Source organism: Lygodium microphyllum, chromosome 26 (assembly GCF_053477565.2).
Source record: "Lygodium microphyllum isolate KBCC chromosome 26, Lygodium_microphyllum_v1.1.10, whole genome shotgun sequence".
NCBI classification, from domain to species: Eukaryota; Viridiplantae; Streptophyta; class Polypodiopsida; order Schizaeales; family Lygodiaceae; genus Lygodium; species Lygodium microphyllum.
The window spans coordinates 118,630,302-118,652,023 of record NC_141160.1 but is presented as its reverse complement, the minus strand read 5'-3'; the positions used below and the strand labels follow the sequence as shown (position 1 = coordinate 118,652,023).

At 41.0% G+C, this 21,722-nt stretch overlaps 1 protein-coding gene across 2 annotated transcripts in view; it reads right to left on the bottom strand.

Annotated features, from left to right (window-relative positions):
* LOC148013745 (uncharacterized) overlaps positions 1 to 1,083 on the bottom strand; it is a 38,456-nt gene extending 37,373 nt beyond the window's left edge. The window contains exons 1-2 of one of the 2 annotated variants that reach the window (XM_087668120.1): positions 866 to 1,083; positions 512 to 626 (exon numbers count right to left, since the gene is read on the bottom strand). In XM_087668120.1, the coding sequence (XP_087524246.1) occupies positions 512 to 575 (64 nt within the window). In that variant the 5' untranslated portion in view covers positions 576 to 626; positions 866 to 1,083. The remainder of the gene's footprint in view (positions 1 to 511; positions 627 to 865) is intronic. The other variant, XM_087668119.1, reaches the window with a different exon arrangement.
* Positions 1,084 to 21,722: the final 20,639 nt, after the last annotated feature.

Below are 21,722 nucleotides of genomic sequence, written 5' to 3'. Positions count from 1 at the left end.
ATTCAAAGAGGCAGCTACAATGTCTAGATATCTTTTACGTGCAGTTCTTGGATTTAGAAAGCTTAAGATACAAGCCTTATGCATCCTTTAGAAATCTTAAGATACAAGCCTTATACTAGGATGCAATTTTTCCACTTTCGTGATAAGATGACATCAAACAAAGATGTAGTTTGGTTTTGTGTCATAGGCTCTCTCTCTCTCTCTCTCTCTCTCTCTCTCTGTGTGTGTGTGTGTGTGTGTGTGGATGTGAATTGTGAATAAATATGCAGAATCCATGCAGTCGGTTTTTTTCCCTGCATTGGCATATTTTCTCGATTCCAGGTACAGAAAATGTTTGCTTACCACACGTTGCGAATAGGCTCTCTCTCTCTCTCTCTCTCTCTCTCTCTCTCTCTGTGTGTGTGGATGTGTGGATGTGAATTGTGAATAAATATGCAGAATCCATGCAGTCGGTTTTTTTCCCTGCATTGGCATATTTTCTCGATTCCAGGTACAGAAAATGTTTGCTTACCACACGTTGCGAATATCTGTTTCAAGGGTAAATTCGACATGAACTTGCGACTCACTAGCGCCATGGCTGCGTCCTATGATGACCACCAAATTTTCATCGCCTTGTGAACAAGAAGCTGCGGCCCAAAAAATAAATAAATTTCTCTCTCTCTCTCTCTCTCTCTCTCTCTCTCTCTCTCTCTCTGAGACAGCGTTTGCATCGGCATTGCTGATGTTGAGAACATTGTAGCAAAGCTTAAGATTTAGCATCTCTCCCTCCCTCCTGTTTCATTGTTAGGCAACTCGTCCGCGAGTCTACGAATCAGTGCACGGGATGGTACTTAACTATGAAACGATGAAGACGAGTGATTATTACCTGCTGCGCCTGCGTGTGATCCCGGACATGAGAGGTTTTTGCCGAGGTTTCCAAGCTCTACAATGCACGTCCAGCTGCATTTAGGACACTACCGCGACCATCTTAAACAAGGGCGCACCATCGCGCCCAAGGGACTTGTCCTTCTCGCCTTTTTTTTTGGCCTTTTCTCTTTTGGCTTGAGAGTGTTTGGAGCAGCTTCATTTTTCTTGCTTGCAGATCCTTGCCTCGATTGAAAAGAACCCTAGCATACTATCAACTCTCAATACCAAATCTGCAAAACTATACGATGTGATTGCTTCCCTATGTTCTCAAACATGCATAAACAATACACTTTGCGCACAACAAATGGTGCACTTTGTGCATAACGACGTGCAAAAACCCAACAACCACAAGAGCCAAACAAGTATATTGTAAATAACTCTAAGGTTGGTTAGCGGCAATGCCCAACCCCTGCTCAAAGCATGGGTTGAAACTAGGCACATATATGGGCACAGTACCTTTAGACATATTTTATAAAAATGTGAAAAAGAATAAACACAAGTTTTTTTATTGCATGCAAATACAATAAAGTGCATCCGTCACTTTGCACAAAATGGACGAGGGAGAATCCCTATCCAAAAGTGGAGAGCAACTTCACACGCTTAATATAACAAGTCTAGCTCTCTCCAATGTGTAAAGTACAGCATATGCCCAATCCCTAAATAAGTGTTCTACTTAGTTAAAACTTACAAAGTGGGCATCCATCATTTGGTGTGTAACTAGTCTAACATGGTTTACAAAGTAATCCTTTCTCAATGGCAACATGACATACCTTCCAAGGATTTATGATGCAACTCTAAGAAAGATGTATACACATGATAACATCGTGTACTAGTACAAGGGGTGCCCGCTCAAACATTGCCCATTGGCCTTTACCCTAACAACCTCCCAATTAAAGGCTAATGTGCCTCAAGGGAGAATAAGTAGTGTACTATTAAATGCCATCAGCGCTATGCATTGTGCAAATTGGTCAAAAGGTAAGATCTACAAGGTTATCATCTACCTAGACCTTGACACATTCAATCTGAAGGGAGGTGAGCCTTGAAGTGGAAGCACGAGTGGGAGCAAGCAAGAGCTATGATGAAAGGTGCAAGAGTAAGAGAGAGAGACACACACAATGTGGGAACTCCAACTATCACAAGAGTGCCTACGAGAAGCGAGCTTCTCTGGGCAACCTCCATTTCTTGTTCCACTTGGTCCACTTATTCCACCCCGTGATTTTTTTGACCTCCACCACCACTACCACAACAACTTCTTGCACCACCACTGCCACCGTCGTTGCCATCACTGCCGCCCTGCTGCCACCACCACCATGCTACCTCTACCACCACTACCACCATCTCTACGGCCGTCGCCAATACTATTGCCACCTCCACCACCACTACCACTATCCCCACCACCTCCACGATTGCCACCACTACCTTCACTCACTCACTCACACACACACACACACACACACACTCTCTCTCTCTCTCTCTCTCTCTCTCTCTCTCTCTCTCTCTCTCTCTCTCTGTGTTTCTTCCTCTAAGTGTATATTCTCTTTTTCTCTTTCTAGCACACTCGATCAAATAGCACTCCATCTCATATAAACGATTTTTCTCTCTCTAGCACGTAACATGGATTCATTCATGTGATCATCCCAGAAGAACGGAACACCACAGTCCACACCTCTCTCTCTCTCTCATTACTCCATGTCTTTACTCTCTCTCAGTTTAGGGTTGTACATGCAATTTCTCCCTCTCACTCACTCACTCACTCACTCACTCACTCTCTCTCTCTCTCTCTCTCTCTCTCTCTCTCTCTCTCTCTCTCTCTCTCTCTCTCTCTCTCTCTCTCTCTCTCTCTCTCTCTCTCTCTCTCTCTCTCTCTCACATATACGTACATATATATACATATATAAATCTTAGTCACTCACTCACTCTCCATGTTTATCTCCCTTTCTCTCTCAGTTTCTCTCTATTATGCATGCGATCAGTCCGCATTGTATCATAATATCTCATATTAGATTATGGCATGTGTTATAACAAACACCTCTCTCTCTCTCTCTCTCTCTCTCTCTCTCTCTCTCTCTCTCTCTCTCTCTCTCTCTCTCTCTCTCTCTCTCTCTCTGTGTTTCTTCCTCTAAGTGTATATTCTCTTTTTCTCTTTCTAGCACACTCGATCAAATAGCACTCCATCTCATATAAACGATTTTTCTCTCTCTAGCACGTAACATGGATTCATTCATGTGATCATCCCAGAAGAACGGAACACCACAGTCCACACCTCTCTCTCTCTCTCATTACTCCATGTCTTTACTCTCTCTCAGTTTAGGGTTGTACATGCAATTTCTCCCTCTCACTCACTCACTCACTCACTCTCTCTCTCTCTCTCTCTCTCTCTCTCTCTCTCTCTCTCTCTCTCTCTCTCTCTCTCTCTCTCTCTCTCTCTCTCTCTCTCTCTCTCTCTCTCTCTCTCTCTCTATATACGTACATATATATACATATATAAATCTTAGTCACTCACTCACTCTCCATGTTTATCTCCCTTTCTCTCTCAGTTTCTCTCTATTATGCATGCGATCAGTCCGCATTGTATCATAATATCTCATATTAGATTATGGCATGTGTTATAACAAACACCTCTCTCTCTCTCTCTCTCTCTCTCTCTCTCTCTCTCTCTCTCTCTCTCTCTCTCTCTCTCTCTCTCTCTCTCTCTCTCTCTCTCTCTCTCTCTCTCTCTCTCACACACACACACATATATGTACATATATATACATATATAAATCTTAGTCACTCACTCACTCTCCATGTTTATCTCCCTTTCTCTCTCAGTTTCTCTCTATTATGCATGCGATCAGTCCACATATTATCATAATATCTCATATTAGATTATGGCATGTGTTATAACAAACACCTCTCTCTCTCTCTCTCTCTCTCTCTCTCTCTCTCTCTCTCTCTCTCTCTCTCTCTCTCTCTCTCTCTCTCTCTCTCTCTCTCTCTCTCTCTCTCTCTCTCTCTCTCTCTCTCTCTCTCTCTCTCTCACACACACACACATATACGTACATATATATACATATATAAATCTTAGTCACTCACTCACTCTCCATGTTTATCTCCCTTCCTCTCTCAGTTTCTCTCTATTATGCATGCGATCAGTCCACATTGTATCATAATATCTCATATTAGATTATGGCATGTGTTATAACAAACACCTCTCTCTCTCTCTCTCTCTCTCTCTCTCTCTCTCTCTCTCTCTCTCTCTCTCTCTCTCATAATGTGAATTCTTGGGTAGCCACTTGATGTTTTTAGAACTTTAATTTCAATGCATTGATAGCTCCCTCCCCTCCCCCTTTCTCTCCCTTCCCCTCCTCTCCCCAACAAATATGATACAAGACAATTCATACAAGCAATCCAAATGTACATTTATATTGTGTTAACTCAGGGAAACGTGCTTTTGCTTGTCAAAATAAGAGAGACAAGTTCACCACAGGCTTGCCATCCAAATGGATTCTATAACAGTGACTTCTCAACAAAATAAAATGCGGTTGTGCTAAGAGGTAGTGTTGGCGTTGCATTGCTGGTCACTATATAGGTGGTGTTGAAAAAGTTCTTATGCTTCCAAATACAATGTGTAAGTTTTCTTCAGTGAGTGTGGATTGGTGTATAAGCACATTGGCATTTGCATCCATCCCAAATACTCGGAGGTACACATAGCATAGGTTCTTGCATGCCAAATACGCTTTTCCTTCTGTGGCACGGTCCATGAAATCCCGGCAATTACATGTTGGATTCTTTGCAATGTGCACATCATAACACTCATGCGTGACACTTGAGTTAACTGTCTCTAGTTTGAAAACTTCATGCTTCAAGGCCTTTACCGCTGTGTGGCCCTTCATAGTTGCATCTACAACCAACGCTGAGTCTATCCTTTTCCTTGCAGCCTGTGAAATATCTCTTCGCTATCTACACAAGCCCTTGTTAACATTCACCTCTTGTATCGCCTTTTGTAAAACAAACCCACCACTCTCCAACATGTGGATTTCTTCTACGGTCAAATTAGTGCCTTCTGCCACTGGCCATACTTGTGGAACCTTGGGCGATGCATGTTGAATGGAAGAACAAATGTTCCATGTATGGTCTACACTATCCGGTGCCGCATTCCATGTTGATTGCTAGCTTCTCCTCTTGAGCTAGACCACTCCATGATGCCCCAAAATGAAGGTGTAGCCACCCCATGTGACGTATTTTTTATAGGTTTTTTTCATTTTTCCTCTCTAGCTCCCAACCATCCTTGACATTGTACACGATTGAGAGCTAGAATCCTTCTTATAGCCCAAACGGGGTCATGAAGGACTATCTCCCAACCATCCTTGACATTGTACACGATTGCGAGCTAGAATCCTTCTTATAGCCCAAACGGGGTCATGAAGGACTATCTCCCAACCATCCTTGACATTGTACACGATTGCGAGCTAGAATCCTTCTTATAGCCCAAACGGGGTCATGAAGGACTATCTCCACCACCATTTCCTCCAAACAATTTGGTGATACTGCCCTTCATTGGTTGGAAGGCAAAGGGTCCTCAAAGTTTAATTTTCTTGTACCCTTTCTTCCATGTATGTTTTCAATCACATACTCAAGCTTGTGAGAGGCGTTGGCTTCCTCAAACCCCACTTTCCCATCAACCTTGAGTTTTCTTACTATAGTCATATTATCCCTCAAAATTTGAGACGTTTATGCAATTCAATTCCTCTTGCCACCTCCTCAACCATCCTTACCGTTGCTCAAGGTATGGAGCTAATTCCTTGTTGTAGTTGACTCAAAAGCTTCTTTGCACTGGGTCCTGTACCATTGAACTTTCCACCAATGAATGCATGTCGTTTTGTGCCCTGTAGTAGAGCATTGGCCAAATCACAGACACATGCATCGTACAAGCTGATAGATCCCTTGAATCCCTCCCCTGCCAACCAACTTGTATGCATTGGCTCTACCAAGTTTGTGATTGGCATATGAGTAATATCCTCCACCACACCTGGAAAAAAATATAGCACGAGAATGTATGGAGGGTGAGAAAACAAATGCACCACACGTCACATCCCACTATTACGAACTAGTCTTACCCCGACAAAGTGCTGCCTCCAACGTGGATATCTGATATGCCACCAACTATGCCAACAATCCATTGCTAGTATAGGCCCACCAAGCCCGAATGAATCAATATTGCATTGTTGCATCATCTTTCGTGACTGCACACCTCCACATGCGGCACAAGCGCTTATGCTCATCTTGAAAACTCTCGTGCACATACTGTGATGTGTGTATTTGGAGACTTTGTTCCCAATGAAATAAGCAAGATCTCTCCCTTCCTTGCATTACATTGTCTAGACCACCATTGAACACTATGCGGATGGCCCTCCAATTGACAGCTGCCTCGTCTGCCATGAATCCTCGAAAACTAGCGCTTGGGTGTCCACACTTCTCCATCACCTCATTCATCTTTGTCCAAAAAAGAGCAAAAAAGAGCTTGTGCATCTATATCCTCTTCTTTCATCTCACATGTTGCCAGATTCATAAGAGTTCAGTGTCGGACATGGAGACACCTTGCTCACGAACCAAGGCACCCATCACTAGCCTTCTAGCCATAGTCATTTGCAGGTGTCGAGGTCCAGCTGCACTAAAGTCTCTTACCATTTCCTCTACGGTCTTTTCCACCACTTTGGCATTAGCTCTACATGTGCCTCTTTGCACCTCATGGTTATGTGTGCCTTGATGAATAAATAGTCTTGACATTGACCTTGCTGACATCACATAATACACTACACACTCGCACTTGGAGAGCAGGATGGGGGGGTTCTTACATTAGAAGCATCCAAGGCTTCCAAGACCAACAGCTGATATTCCAACAGTCGATATGGTGGTACTGAGTTTATCTGCATGGCATGCATTTGGACTTGATTAGTGTGATTTACTTGCGATAGGATACTAGAACCATGTTATGCGACTATGTAATCTCCATGCCACCTTGTTTGGGGAGCTAAAAACCGACCTGCTAGTACAATCTCTATTGGGACACTCTAGCTCTTCGATACATTTGCTTCAGTGAACAGTACCGAGAAATGCCATCGATGTTGACGTGCACTTTGTCTAGCAATGGCCATCGTACTTTTGCTCCATACCCTTCATTGTACGCATATTGTCTGCTACTGGTGGAAGCTTGTATGCCACATTGTCATCATAGAAAACTGGGATCTCCTCCACTCTCTCTATAGCACTCATATTCTCAAGCAAATGACATAAGACTCAATGTCGGCCCCCCAAAGACATTATGTACTCAACCACACTTACAACATAAGAGGATTGTCGCATCCCCTCCTCTTCCACATCAAGCACGATAGGGATGGTTTTATTTTTCTCAATGTCCAAGGGGGGTGGTGAGGCTTCCATGGTGATTGTTGTTTTCTCAATGCTACAAGGGCTCTGGGTGAGGTCTATGGTGGGGGAAGACTGCAATGTAGTGTAACGTGCCCGGGCGCCTATCGGTTATCCAAGCACTTTAGCGGTCCATCGCGAGAAATGAATCTAAGCATCGTTGCCTAGCATTCCCATGGAATATTTTGGGGTTTGTCGCCTAGGGTTTCCCGAGTCCTCACCTCACAATGGAACGTTTATGGCCAAACCCACTATGATCGACCTGAAATTTGGGTTCCTAGGGGTCAAGATCTCTTGACAACATTTTAGTGTCGGGTCCTGGACATCCTACTTTATGCAGAGATACCCAAGCCAAAGCAGATCCATGCCGCACTTCATTCAAAGAGAATGGGAAACGAGAGGCATGCGCCGCTCAACCTCTCTGCCCGTAGGGCATAGTCCCATTCCGGTCCCCTAAAATGGCATGAATTGAGGTTCTAACAGAACAATTGCTAAGCATCGATCGTCAGTAAAACCTTGTGAGAAGCCTCCTAGTTCTTTGGGACCACCCTGTCGTAGGACAAACTCGTGGGGGGTTCCGCCCACCCGCTTCCCTCAATAGACGTTCTTTAGTTATCTAATTAGATCCTATCACATTTATATGTGACATTTAAAATTAGCTTCATTATTTAAGCCTTTTAGGAAGCAGGGTTCGTTCGTGTAATTTATGGCACAGACACGAATACATAGTAAACAATCCTTTGACAAACAAATTCCTTAACTTATCTTCACGTTAATCTTTGTCTCCTGCCCATACATGAGAAATTATGTATCCCTTTTGTCCAACAGAGGTACCCAGTCCAAATCACATGGCACCATAATTCCCATCCATTATCTAGAATAGGATCTTCCAACGCCACAGACATTGGGCTCACGATAGTCTTCAACTTCGTTTCGGATGGCAAGGGGTGTCCAGAGCTCCATCTGACCCCAAGTGACCTAGAAGTGAGACACAAATTCTGTGGTTGGCCTTTTCACCACTCGACCTTCGCTCCATGAATCAAGCAATGCCCTCTCAGGTTGAAATGCGGCGTGACCTTGGAGATGATCCACGCACGCAAAAATATCACTTCCTTAATTAATCCAATTAAGAATCAAACATAATCAAGGCAATTGGCCTAATATCATCTTCCAAGAAAACATTTCTTTATCCCATGGCAACTTGTCATCACAAACCCCTGCCATGCATTTACCATCAATCACAAGCACTTGGAATAATCATCCAAACCATAATCCAACAATCAGTTTAATGCAAAGCATTTAGGACGTTGTTGATGAACCAACAAAAGCAATGGTATTCTTTTCCAAACGTTGCAAGAATAGTCACGATAAACTTTCCATCCACATATTCGCTCTCCCCCTTGGGATCAAGAGCGATTCTATGTAAAATTTACTTAACACTCCCTTCCTTTGGCTAAGGCATATGTTAAGGGTTCAAACATTGTACTCAACGTAAGTCCTATCGTTTCAATGCGAGTTAATAAATCTAGTAAGAACATTTATGCCTATTCTCTAAGTGACATTTATCTTTTAGCATTTCCCTATTATGCAACATTTTATCTTGACTTTATCTTCCTTTCTCCTAAGGCAAGGAGTCGCGTATCATTGATGTAAGTTTCACATAATCTCTCCCATGCATGTACCATCTATGTGCATCTATGAACCTTAAACAATATTGTCCTAGGTAAAGATTAATCGAAGACTTAGCGATGCTTAATACTTTAGGATCTTATATGTTGCTTATGCAATGAATGGACTCGTCACATAGCAACTAGGTGCAACTAACTTCCCTTGATACATGCACTTCGCAAACTCCATCTTTTGAATGTTTGCGATGAATTTATCATTTTCAATAATCCCCTCTCGTGCGGCTTAGTATGGGTCTAATGCATCTCATGTGTGAATCAAAGCAAGCACCCATCAATTTGGAAATATATTACTTACTAATGGTACTGCAACTAGATGGGTAGTGATGTCCTTGCTCGAGGCTTTCGTTGCGAGATTGCCATCCGCGCGTGACAATTCCCACTTGGGGGCCATTCTTGATCTTTGTCTCCCTTAGACGCAAATCGCACAAGACTTCCATGCCTTGTACTTGATTAAGAGGGGCCAATTGGGGAGAGAATTAAGCTACTAGGTGGATGACAATCTCGCGGGAAAGGGGAGAGGAGTAAGTATGTGTGGTCACCCTCTTAGGAGGGGAAAAGAAGGAGATTCTTCAAAAATGTTCTCTCCCTGCCCCTCCCTCTCTCTCTCTCTCTCTCTCTCTCTCTCTCTCTCTCTCTCTCTCTCTCTCTCTCTCTCTCTCTCTCTCTCTCTCTCTCTCTCTCTCTCTCTCTCTCTCTCTCTCTCTCTCTCTCTCTCTCTCTTTGACAGTGGGGGGGAAGAAGAAGTTGCTATCCCCTTCATTTAAGGGGGGGGGGGGGGGGGGGGGGTTTTATAGGGGGGAGAAGGGTATTATTGGGGTGGTGTGACACGAGGCCCCCCGCTTTTTTCCTATCGTCCAAGCGGCCAATTTAGCCCCCCTTGCCATGCAGTCGGCTTTTCCTGGGAGAGAAGTGATAGTTGGGGGGGGGGGGGGGGGGTAGCACACGTGTGCTCCTCCCCCCATCAACTTGATCGACATCATTCTCTCCATCATCATTGCGAACTTCGTCAACTCCTCCTTCTTCCTTCTTCCTCGATGTCATCACCCATTAAAAACCACTTAGGCCAAAGCGTGAAACCTCCAAATTGAACTAGTTCTTTTTGTGGTTAAGTATTAAGCCTTAGTAGGAAGAATGAAGAGATGCAACTTTTTATGAAACGTGGGGAGGGAGGGGGGCCATTTTTTTCAGCGCTCCTAAAATCAGAAAAAAATGCTAATGTTTTATATTTGATGATCTCATGACAATGCTTTGGGCAGCAAGATGCTTGATTTCTTCGCCCTCCATCGTGAAAAACAAATCGAAAAATGATGCAATAATGGAAGAGATCTGATTTTAGTATTTCTCTCTCCTCTTGTGGTTTGATCTCATGGATCAATGTAAGAGAGAAGGGGGTGGGTTGAGATGGACAATTTTGATCGTGGGATGATGCAAGAGCATAAAAGGGACATGAATCAAGGTTGGACGCATCATCACCGGGGCAGCCATTGAAGAGCGTCAGCAGGCCTCCAATTTCAAAGAATGTATGCCATAATAAGTGATTTTATGAGAAAAATGTAGAATTCATTGTTTTATGAGAAATTTTTATTTAAAATGGTTAAAAATGATTGTATTTGATTAGCAATGTTTTGATTTATCAGCCATGTTGAAAAAATCATTAAAAATCATTCGTAAAATAATTTTATGCTACACACGTTGTCAAGCGTCCTTTTGAAAATTGAAGAGAGAGAAATTATCGATAGGTTTGTTGTTAGCTTAGTTGTTTGCATGACAGTTTGTTTAGTCATTTCGTAATTGGGAATTTTCTATGTTGGTCTAGCTTAGGATTTGTTTTGTCATTTTTGTTTGATTTTTTGAGTGTGGAAACTTGATAGCTTTGGTTGAGTTTGGTATTTTTTTGGACAGGTTGGAGCTAAAGTTTGCCAATAGCTATTGAACATCATGGAAAATGTATATTTTTTGCCAAGACTCTTGCACATCACAAGGATGATGGGTTCACGAGCACTTCACATTGCACTTGTTTGATACATTGCACTTGGGGTCGTCTTCTGGTATTTTCAAATTTCCATGGGTTGGGTTTACGCACATTTTGCACCATCATTGAGCAGTAGCATGACATGAGGCCTGCTACAGCTATATGTAGTAAATCTTAGATGCACATGGACTTGAGAGAGCACATCAATGAGCATGCACTGTCTTTGCATGCACGAGAGTTGGGAAATTCATCATTGAGTTAGGAACCTCTGGTTGAGTCCATTGCAGTTATGAATGTCCAATGTGGGAAGCCGTATGACACTATGGGAGCCTTAGAGGCCTTTATGGAATCTTGTTAGCTGGATTCCGATTCTTGAATAAGTGTTGAGATACCATTAAAGAGCACAAGGGGGAAGATGCAATGAAAGTATACAAGATGACGGGCTGGGTGGTGGTATTAATCACAAGCAATATGATAGCATTAGATCACAAGTATGGTGGCTTGTGATAATGTTTGACAAGTAGTGTAGTTGCTATAATTGTCTGCTCAGGTAGAGGTGAGCAATAGCTTAGGGTGATCAATGTAGGAAAAAGGCTCAGTCATGGTGATAGGAGCCAAACATAGGTATGGTGGTTGTCGTTGATGTCAAGTAGCAAAGGCGAAATTTTTTTGTACAAGTGGTGACTTTCTACACAAAGGATATGAGGGCGGTCTTAAATTTGGAGATTTTGAAGAAAGCAAAAGATTTGGTGGTCTGTTGGTCAATAAAAAAGAGGCACTAATCATGAGCAGAAAGGGCAAAGTTTCGACATTGGAGACGGCCAATGCAAGAAGACTCAATGGCTTTACGGGCATGTGCGTTCCAAAACACAATATCGACATAGTCTAGATCATGAAGAAGATGGCAATTGTCAATGTTGATGACATGACAGCATATTACGTAGGCAAAATGGTGGCCCGGCCAAAGTGAAGGCCTTGATTGCTTTTCATAAACTTAATCTTAGAAAAGCTTAAAGCTTTTGATTTTTTCATAAAAGTAAAGGAATAAGGAAAATCTAAAGGCATGAAAAGCCTTAGGCTTTTTGAAAAGCATACCAAACATGTGGGTGTAAGGAAAAACTATAAAAAGAGAGATGTGAGAGGTGCTAAGGCTGGCCCTACTCCTCATACTACCTAGAGTGAGAAGAGTGGAGGGTCGCATGTGTGCAAGTGGAGTCTTGACATGCTTTTCATGAAGATTTGGAACTTGGAAGTTGAAGAGTCAAAAGTGTTGGCTCAAGGTTATTTCAATGTATGATATTTTCATACAATTGGTTTTGTCTTCGAAGTTTGTGTTTGATTTTTTGAACAATTGTGCAAAGTGTGTGTGATGCTCTACCCAATCGAGTTATTTTGTTGATTTCGAGCTACAAGAGGCATTGTGTGTTGTTTGGTTTCGTGTGTGGTTCATGTGGTGTTTGCTGAAACATTTAAAATTTTCATGTTATGTTATTCATCCAAAAAAGTCAATTACCCTAATTGGCACTCATTAACATCTCATTATTGAGTTGTGAGTGAGGTTAGCTCTCCATCACTGCTCATGTAGTAATAATGCAAAACCCAAAACTATGTGGTTTAAGGAAAACCATGCAATTTTTTTGGGTTTTGGTGTGCGTATGTTGTTCCTATGGGTTGAAACACGCTAAGAAAATCACTTTAAGTAAGTCAATCAATCTAAACTAAAAAATCAGTAAATATAAGTAATTTTCTATAAATAAATAGAAAAATAAATAAGAAAAATGGGATTTATGTAATTTTCACATCCTAAAAATAAGGAAATATAAGTAATTTTCACATTCGAAAAATAAGGAAAAATAAGATTTATGTTTGTGAATGTATGGTAGAGATGAAGCATGAGGTTTAGCCTCAGTTTAGCCATATCTCTTTGTTAAAGTGGGTTTTTATCACTTTTGTAAAAGAAAAATACATGAAAAACACGCCTTAAACCTACCAACACATGCATAACTCTAAATGGTAGGGAGAAGGGGGTTGTTGAGTGTTTAGAATATGCCGAATTCTAATGTTTCTTGATGCATGTCATATAGGGTTTGTTTTTTTTGAAAATTAAAAAAAGGGTTTAATAGCATGAGAAAGCTCAATACTAGCCCTAAGGAACGAAGCAATCACTTATTAGAAGAAAAGCATGAAAAGAATTGTCTTCACAGATTCATGTTGCTGATTGTTAATGAATAAACTTATTTAAGTATGGTGGTCATACACAATTGCATTGCACGCACCATATGGTATCATATCCTGGATGCATAGCACCTGTGTGTATGAGTGATGACCTACGTTGAGAGTGCGAGGTACCCTAAGCCGTAGGGTTAGAGATTCGGTTCTTTGGGGAATATTCGGTGAGGTTTATCTATTATCTCCTAGATCAATCAATTGAAAGAGTGGTCTTTGTTTCGAATGTGTTTTATGTTCATGGCGCATCTTGGGGCCAATCCTTGAGGTGTAAGAGAGTTGTTGGAGCCACGATGATCAATTGAGGGGTGCTCCCTTTGTGTGTATTTAGGTGGTGTATAATACCAATATATTTAGGGACTCCCTCTGAGGAATCTGGGGAAGAATATTCATTGGACTATAAAAACATACAAATGTAAAGTTCTTAGACGCTCTTGGCCGCCACAAGGCCGTATGGGGTGGTTTGAGGGGAGTAGTAGAAGCTTCGGCTACTAGTGCCTTAGAGCCGATGTCGGGCATATTTTTAGGTCTCGACATGTGTAGTCACTACACCTAAGACTTCTCATGCATGCTCGACTAGATTGTCACCCTTGAGTATTACACTACACTACTAACTCCATAGAAACTAGGTCCTTGAGTGTGGGATAACACTCCAAGCTTGCTTGAAGTTCAAGCCATCTCTTAGTTGCAACTACAAGAGCACATTTTTCACTCTACAATTAAGATAGTCATACTCTTATGGAGAGCACATCTAGTTATAGGTACAACTAAAAACTGAACACTACCCTTCAACATTGTGGCTCTCATCCCTCGTTTCCTTCATATATTCCTTTCTTCTTCATAAATGATAGCTAAGTTCATTTTCTTTTTATCCTTTGTATCCATTTGCTTTAACCCATTTTTCATGTGCACTCGAGTGGGAGGGACCATCATTAAAATATACCACCAATAATGATACTCCTCTCCAATTATGGCACCAACTACAACCTCACCATCATCTATCAAGTGCTTGTTGAGAAATCAAATGATGTATGCCCATAGAGGCTGAATGTGTGCCCATATGTGGCTTTGTATGGAAGATATGAGAAAAGATGTATGCTCTAGAAGCTCTAGGGAGAGATGCCCTAAATCCCATAAGCACAGTGAGGAAGAGTGGTACTATCCAAAAGCTATATAAGCATGTACATGACACTCATTTCAATGTAATGGTACTTTCATTTTGTGTCACTTAAGATTGTGTTTATGAGTCCAAGCTAATCTATCTTGGAACCTAATTCACTTGAGTAACAATCCCTCACTCTAAAAATGTATCATGTGTTTAACTTGCGTCCACCATAGCCAACTAGATCTAGATCTGTGTTTCTCAACATGGTATCGGAGCCATGGCTGAGCTAGTTAGCTAGTGTGTGTCCTTTCTCAATCTCCTTCTTTATCATCTCCTCTATCCCTCAAAGCCATCTACCATTGCATATGAGGTAAAGGAGCTCAAGAGGTCTAAGGTCATAGAGCTCAAGACAGGAAGGCTGGCCTTTAGCTAAAATTGGTTGGTGGCTAGTATCAAGTAAGAGGGCAAGTTGAGGGATCTACTTCAGGCTTGGCTTGGAGCCTGCTTTGGAGGTGATAGATATAGTGAAAGGCCTTCTTGTCCAAGGGTTGAAGCACTACAAGGCAGTTGCTATTCTAAAATAGCATAAGAATCCTGCCTAGTTTTTCAACTCCTGGCCCTGCTTGAAGTCGCCTTGCTTCAAAGCCTACCTAGTTTTTCAACTCCTGGCCCTGCTTGAAGTCGCCTTGCTTCGAAGCCATCACTGAGGTTGATCTGCAGACATCATAACCGGCCTCTATTCAATTACTCCAGCATAAGTTTTTGGTATTTCAGAAGACAGGTCAGGCTTGCAGATGACTCAGTAAGTCTACTAGTAAGAGACAAGGGTTAAGACTACTGGTGCTACTTACTCTGTTTCAGCCCCACAGAAGAGAAAGAAGAAGAGGGCTCTATCTCAAACGAGTTTGATCAGTCAACTACTCTATCTCAGAGCTAGCTATGGCACACCACACTCTTGGGGAACTTTCTGAGCCTAGTGAATCGTGATCCAGATCGGAGATTTGTTATGTGGCAGAGGAAGAGAATGAAGAAGATATTTATTGGTGCTCTCGACCTGCTACATTAAAGAAGAGATCTATCATTGTCGCCTGCCACTAAAAAGGAAGTTGCTACGTCGAAGTCCAAATCTGTCCGCAGTCTACGACGTGCCCAGATTCTCATAGCCGGCGCATTGTTCTCACGGCCGATGCACTGACGAAGATCACCATCACAAATTGACGATTGTTCATGGTGATTTAAAAAAAAACCTTATTTTTAAGGTTAATATTCCCTTCTCTAAACCCTATTCATGCCTTGTCTTGCCCATTAAACCTCTTTCACACTCATATTCTCAAACCGGTTCTATCCAACCCTTGTTCCCAGTGCTTTCTGCCCCTAACTCGTTCTTGAAATCACTTTAAAATGTGTTTTCATGTGAAGGTACGAAAGGAATAAGAGTAATCTTATATACTACTTTTCTTGATCTTTGATAATTCCCACAAAACACTCTATAAAAGAGATTAGACACTGCCATTGAGCGGAAAGCCAATCGATAAGACCTTCTCGCACTTGAAATGATTTGCCTACGCCATGCTCAAATGTCCAATGCCATGTCAAGCCATGCACTCCAAAACCGAGAGCTATATAAGGAGAAATGTGTTCATCATGCATGCCCGAAATGCTGCAGTAACTCAAAAACCACCATAATCCTACATCCTATGTATTCTAAGATCTGTGTAATGACAAGCTACAGCAATGTATCTATTTGTATCCATCTCAAACTCACTAAGAAAAATGACCCCACAAAGAAGACTAAAGCAAAGTCAAAGAGCATTATGAAGATCGAGGACATCACAAAAGGATGCCAAAGAAGCAAAAGGAAGATGAAGAAGGTACCTTCTGTTGCCAACAACAATGAATTTCCCATAGTGGATCTTGTTTCCCATAGTGGATGTTGAAAAAAAAAAAAACCTACCAAAAATGTAAAGTTTCAAGCCTTAACTTGACTAGGCTGCCAAAGAGCTAGTCTCCTGGTCCATGTTCACATGCAGGGGGACAAAGGCCAGTAAGGGTAGAGACTCATCATTTGAGGGGGGTGTTGAGAAATCAAATGATGTATGCCCATAGAGGCTGAATGTCTGCCTATATGTGGCTTTGTATGGAAGATATGAGAAAAGATGTATGCTCTAGAAGCTCTAGGGAGAGATGCCCTAAATACCATAAGCACAGTGAAGAAGAGTGGTACTATCCAAAAGCTATATAAGCATGTACTTGACACTCATTTCAATGTAATGGTACTTTCATTTTGTGTCACTGAAGATTGTGTTTATGAGTCCAAGCTAATCTATCTTGTAACCTAATTCACTTGATTAACAATCCCTCACTCTGAAAATGTATCGTGCGTTTAACTTGCGTCCACCATAGCCAACTAGCTCTAGATCAGTGTTTCTCAACAGTACCTAAAGGTATTCCTCATCTTCATAATGGATGATAATTGATACTCCTCCAATGAACAACATCACTGTCATCCCAAGCATTTCACATCTACATCGCAAATTACATCATGCTATCTTCGATGGTAAGTGTTAAGGAACTAGTTCTCATCTAGAAAGGGAGTAATGTGAACCATAAAAGGTGAAAGGCTATGAAGGAATCACGGAAGATTCAAAATAGAAGCATGAAAGTCAAACTCAAAGTGTCAAAATTTATTTTCAAAAAAGGATTTATTTAAGGACTTTAATATATCATCTCATGCAATGTCAATCTATAATGTGTAGTTGTAGTTTATTCCATTTTTTCCTTGCAAATGGGAAAACCTTATCATTTTTATAATATTAAAAAATAAATGAGAATATTTCATGCATGCATTCTAATGATCATGAATACTAGTTCCTATCATAATGACGGAATAATTATTCATTCAATGGAAGAAGAGAGATATTCCTATCCACTTGCAAAGGAGGCGGTTGAAAAGCACTCAAAAGGATAAACTTCAAGGCAAGAAGTCAAAAGAAATCTAGGATCTCCCAAAGCACTTCATGAAAGTCAAGAAGGGGGATTGTATGGTTATGATGCTTGGTGCAAAGAGAGAATGTGGACCTAGTGAGTCCATCGAGTTACCTACAAACACAAAGGAGGTAAAAGCCCCAAGAGAGGAGACACACTTAGACCAATATACATCATTAAGAACCTCATTACAAAGGATGAGGACACACTTATTAATTTTCTCAAGGAGTTCCTAGATGTGTTTTTCTTGTAATTACACCAATCTTAAGGGAAATCCACCTTGTAATGAAGCAAATTATCAACATGAGAGTTAAAGCCTATTCCAAGTATAAAACTTTGTAAATACTTGAGCCTAGAGAAAGATGACTTAGGTTTTAGTATAAAAGGCAAGAAGTGCTAGTGTAGCATCATTCTTTGGCATTATCAAAAATTCATTCTTCTTGTCTTTCACATTTTCTTGTACTTGGATGACAGTCCATGGCTACATTGTGCTATGGTAATGGGAATTGTTTCATGGCATGGCCATGTTGGAATCTCAGTTTAGTTCATTTTTTGTCATTTGTAGCTTAGATTATTTTTTATTTTCATGCTCATTTCAATTATTAGATTAGTCCTTCTTTACATTGGTATCAGAGCATTAGTTTAGATCCTGTCAGAAGTCATTCTCATGCAATAGATTTAGTTGCAGTGACTAGGGAGTGAAAACCGCAGTTAAAATTCAGTCATCACATGAGTTAGTTCTTCCATAACCATGGTCTGACACGGAGGTCTCTCACAAACAGTGACTAAGATGGAGGTTCTTGGCATGAACTAGTGGATAATAGTGGGCTCCAACCAATTTGGCAACTCGTGACCAAGTTTTGGACCAAATATTGGGGTAAGTTGGACAAAATGAAGGTTACAGGACTTAGTTTGATTCAAACTTGAGTTACTTTTCAAGAACAGGGGTTTCTTCCCTTTCCTTTCAAGTTTCTCTCAAGAATCCATAGCCAAAGGCTGAACAAGATCTCTTTCCCGTGATCTCTATCATGCAAAAGGACTTCATAGCCTTGTTCTCCATCTCTCAAGCTTTCAATGGAATGGTGGAATGGCACAATATGCTTCATTTCTATCGAGGAACATAGCAGTAGGCATCAACGTGAATTGCGCATGCTGCATATTCATGCGTATTTCTTGCCAAAAATGAGCTATGGAGCTCAAGTTACTTATGATTAAGGCTCTGAAGCATTGACCAAGTGCATTCTTTCAAGATTTGGCAAGATTTCTCTCTATTGTGGACTCTCCTCTCTCCCATGGAACCCTATTCTTTCAAGCTTTGGCAAGATTTCTCTCTATTGTGGACTCTTCTCTCTCCCATGGAACCCTATTATTGACAGTTTTGGACAACAACTGAAAATCTCTAATTTCTTGAAGCAAATGAAGGGAGTAATGGTGGCAAATCACTCATGGAGCTTGCTTATGCAAGTAGCTTCAATCCATTGTCAACATTGAAGCATCTTTGGGTTTATTCTGATCTATGGAAGCTTTGGACAGCTTGTATTTTCAATGTCAGCAAAATTCTTGGTTCACTTGCCAATAATTGGAGTTTTCAGCTTACATTGGAGTTATTCTCTACCATCTTCCAAGTTCTTCATCAAATAGAAGAAGATTACTCCTTCATTAACTATCATTGAAGCATGTGGCAACAATGGAGTCCATATGAAGCTAGGAGCTTTTCTAACATTGAAGCTTGCTGAAATTGGGGATTTCTGTGGATCTTTATAGCTGAAGACAGTCTATTTTTGTGTGAGGACTCTACATCAACTACATTCATCAATCACAAGCATATGAGGTATTTTAAATCATATTTAATCTCTCCCTTCAGAATCCAATTGCTGAGCTAATCCAATTGATGAATGAGGGATTAAAATGATTCAGAATTTCCAATTATTCTCTTAAAAGCACTTCATGAATAATCCATTTCGCAATCCTATTGATTAATTTCTGATTGATCACTTACATTCATTGAAAATAACCGCTTCCAATGCTTCAAATTCTCACCCATTCTTCTCTAACCTGACATTGAAATGTTTTCCTTTTGTCTCATTACCTTGAATAAGAAAATGTTGCCCAATGGTAAGTGAAATACAATTGTAAAGCAGTGAGTCATTGCTGCAGGTATTCCTTACATAATCCTACTTTATTTTCAGTTCAACTTCTTCCATTCTCATGCATATCATGAAATGACAATCAAATCCTTTCCAATACATGCATTTTATGCTGTTTTCTTAATCTAGTATTGACTTGCCATGTATCTACCCACGAGGAAAAGTGGATGCCAGGTGAGTTGGTAGGACAAAAGAGCGGTGACCCTCCCCTATTGACAAGGACCTTGAAGGGGAGCACAAACCGGCTTGAGAGGGAAATTTGCACACCCCTCAAGTCTCGGATCCCACACATTTAAAGTTCAGGTGTAGGTACCACTCAAGGGGCACAAGAATTCAGCTTTCAACATGATATATTTGGCATGGGTTACATGATGCAAAGGCAAATGCATGGAAACATAATGCAATGCAATTGGCAAATGGGAAAGAGTTATGCTAAGCATTATGAATGCTATTGGTGGCATTTGTTATTTGGGTCAGCAATAAAGAGTTGGAACAGGGTTTTCAAGCAAAGTTCCATTGATTGGATCCTTCTTTTGCAACATACAATGGGATTGTTCAATCCTTGGTTAATTGCAGAGGTTATTTTCAGTATTGGCTATTGTATGGAGTTCATTTGCAGATCTACATAGTTGGTACATGCATGAAAATTGATGGTACAAGTCATTTAATGACCAGAACAGAGCATTCATAGGTTGCAGGAAATCCGAGACAGCTACAGTAAATTGCTTACAAATTTTTTTGTACTCAACTATTTTCAACACTTGATAGCTTATTTGAAAGGGGACATCCTAAGCTTTATAGACAGCCAAGAAATTGGTCATTTGGATAATTACAGCTCAAGATATTTGAGTTTTTCCTCTGCTGTACACTCAGGACAGGACGTCACCTATGGCTAAAAATAAAAGAAAGGAACCCATTATGGATACCATCAGTGAAGGATTAAGGGACTATCACCTGCATAAAGAGTGTGAAGCTTCACAAGAGGCTATTTACCTTGAGAACCATGGTAATGAGGAGCTAGAGATAAGTTCAACACATGCTGCAGTAAACAAACAAGTAAATGGGGTTGGCACTACTCATGTCTCTACTGATTCTAACAGTTTTCAACAACTCTCCCCAACAACTCTCCAATGACATTGAGGATATGAAATCGGGCATTGAAAAACTTGTGGCTCTCTTGAGTGAGAGGATATTACCTACAGCTATTCCAAATGCTCCAAGTCTTCCCATTGTCCAAGAGCAATCAAAGTCCACAACTTCCAAGGTTGTTGGGCACTTTGAAGTTGGAGAGCCATCAAGAGCTCAGCCCTCTCATGTTCAGCCTCAATTTCAGCCCTTAAATCAACCCAAGACCTACACTAGCCCTCATGGACAAGATTTGGAAGATAAGGTCCAAGCTAACTCAAGGCTTATAAGCGTTGGCTTATGGCCTTTTCACGTGAGATTTCATTGCCAATCATCTCATTTGCAAAAACAAATTTTTAAATAAAGATGAATTTGTATTCTTCCCAAAAACACAGTAAGGAACGTACCTTGTTTGCTATAAGTTCATCAAGTAGGCCTAGGTCTAAACATTCATAACTTCTAGCAACTAGTGTGAAAGTTGAATCCAGCCATTGGATGCATGTAGCCAAGTCATCCCATGTATCCATGGCCATATTGGATGCTGCTTCAAGAATGGATCATCGTCGTGGTGGTGGCTTAAGGTGTTTAGGTGGCTTGGGTTTAGTTGAACAAGACAAGTTGACACGAGACAATTCCATTGGAAGATTCTCAGTGGATGTGGCACGCTTGGATTGTGAGGTTTGCAATTTAATTGACACTTTGTCATAAAGTCTCTTGGTGATTATCTTAGACTCTTTAGACAGGGCCTTGCTTGGTTGCTCGTGGACTCTTGGTTGAACTTTGGATCGATAGACCGTTTGAGAAAGAATTGAGCACTATTTGTTTTAGTTCTTCTCCTTCCTTGTTTCGATTGACGTTGCGAAAGCTTGGTTTTTGGAGCTTGAGATTGAGAATTCAATTTAGCATTCACAAGTTTGGGCAACCACAAGGAGGTGTTACCCTCATAGTATCCTTGGGCTTACAGTAGAGCTTTTAGAACCCAAAGTTGCTCGATCACATGTGCATTATAAGAGTTCCAACTCCATGTTTAGGTCTAGAGCATGATATATGGAAACTATGCATTCCTAGTGTTTAATGTTTGTGGAACTGTGGTTTATGCTTTGGAAACCACTTGAGTGTTTGGATCGTTGTTCTTTGATGCAACACGGTAGGTATCATGG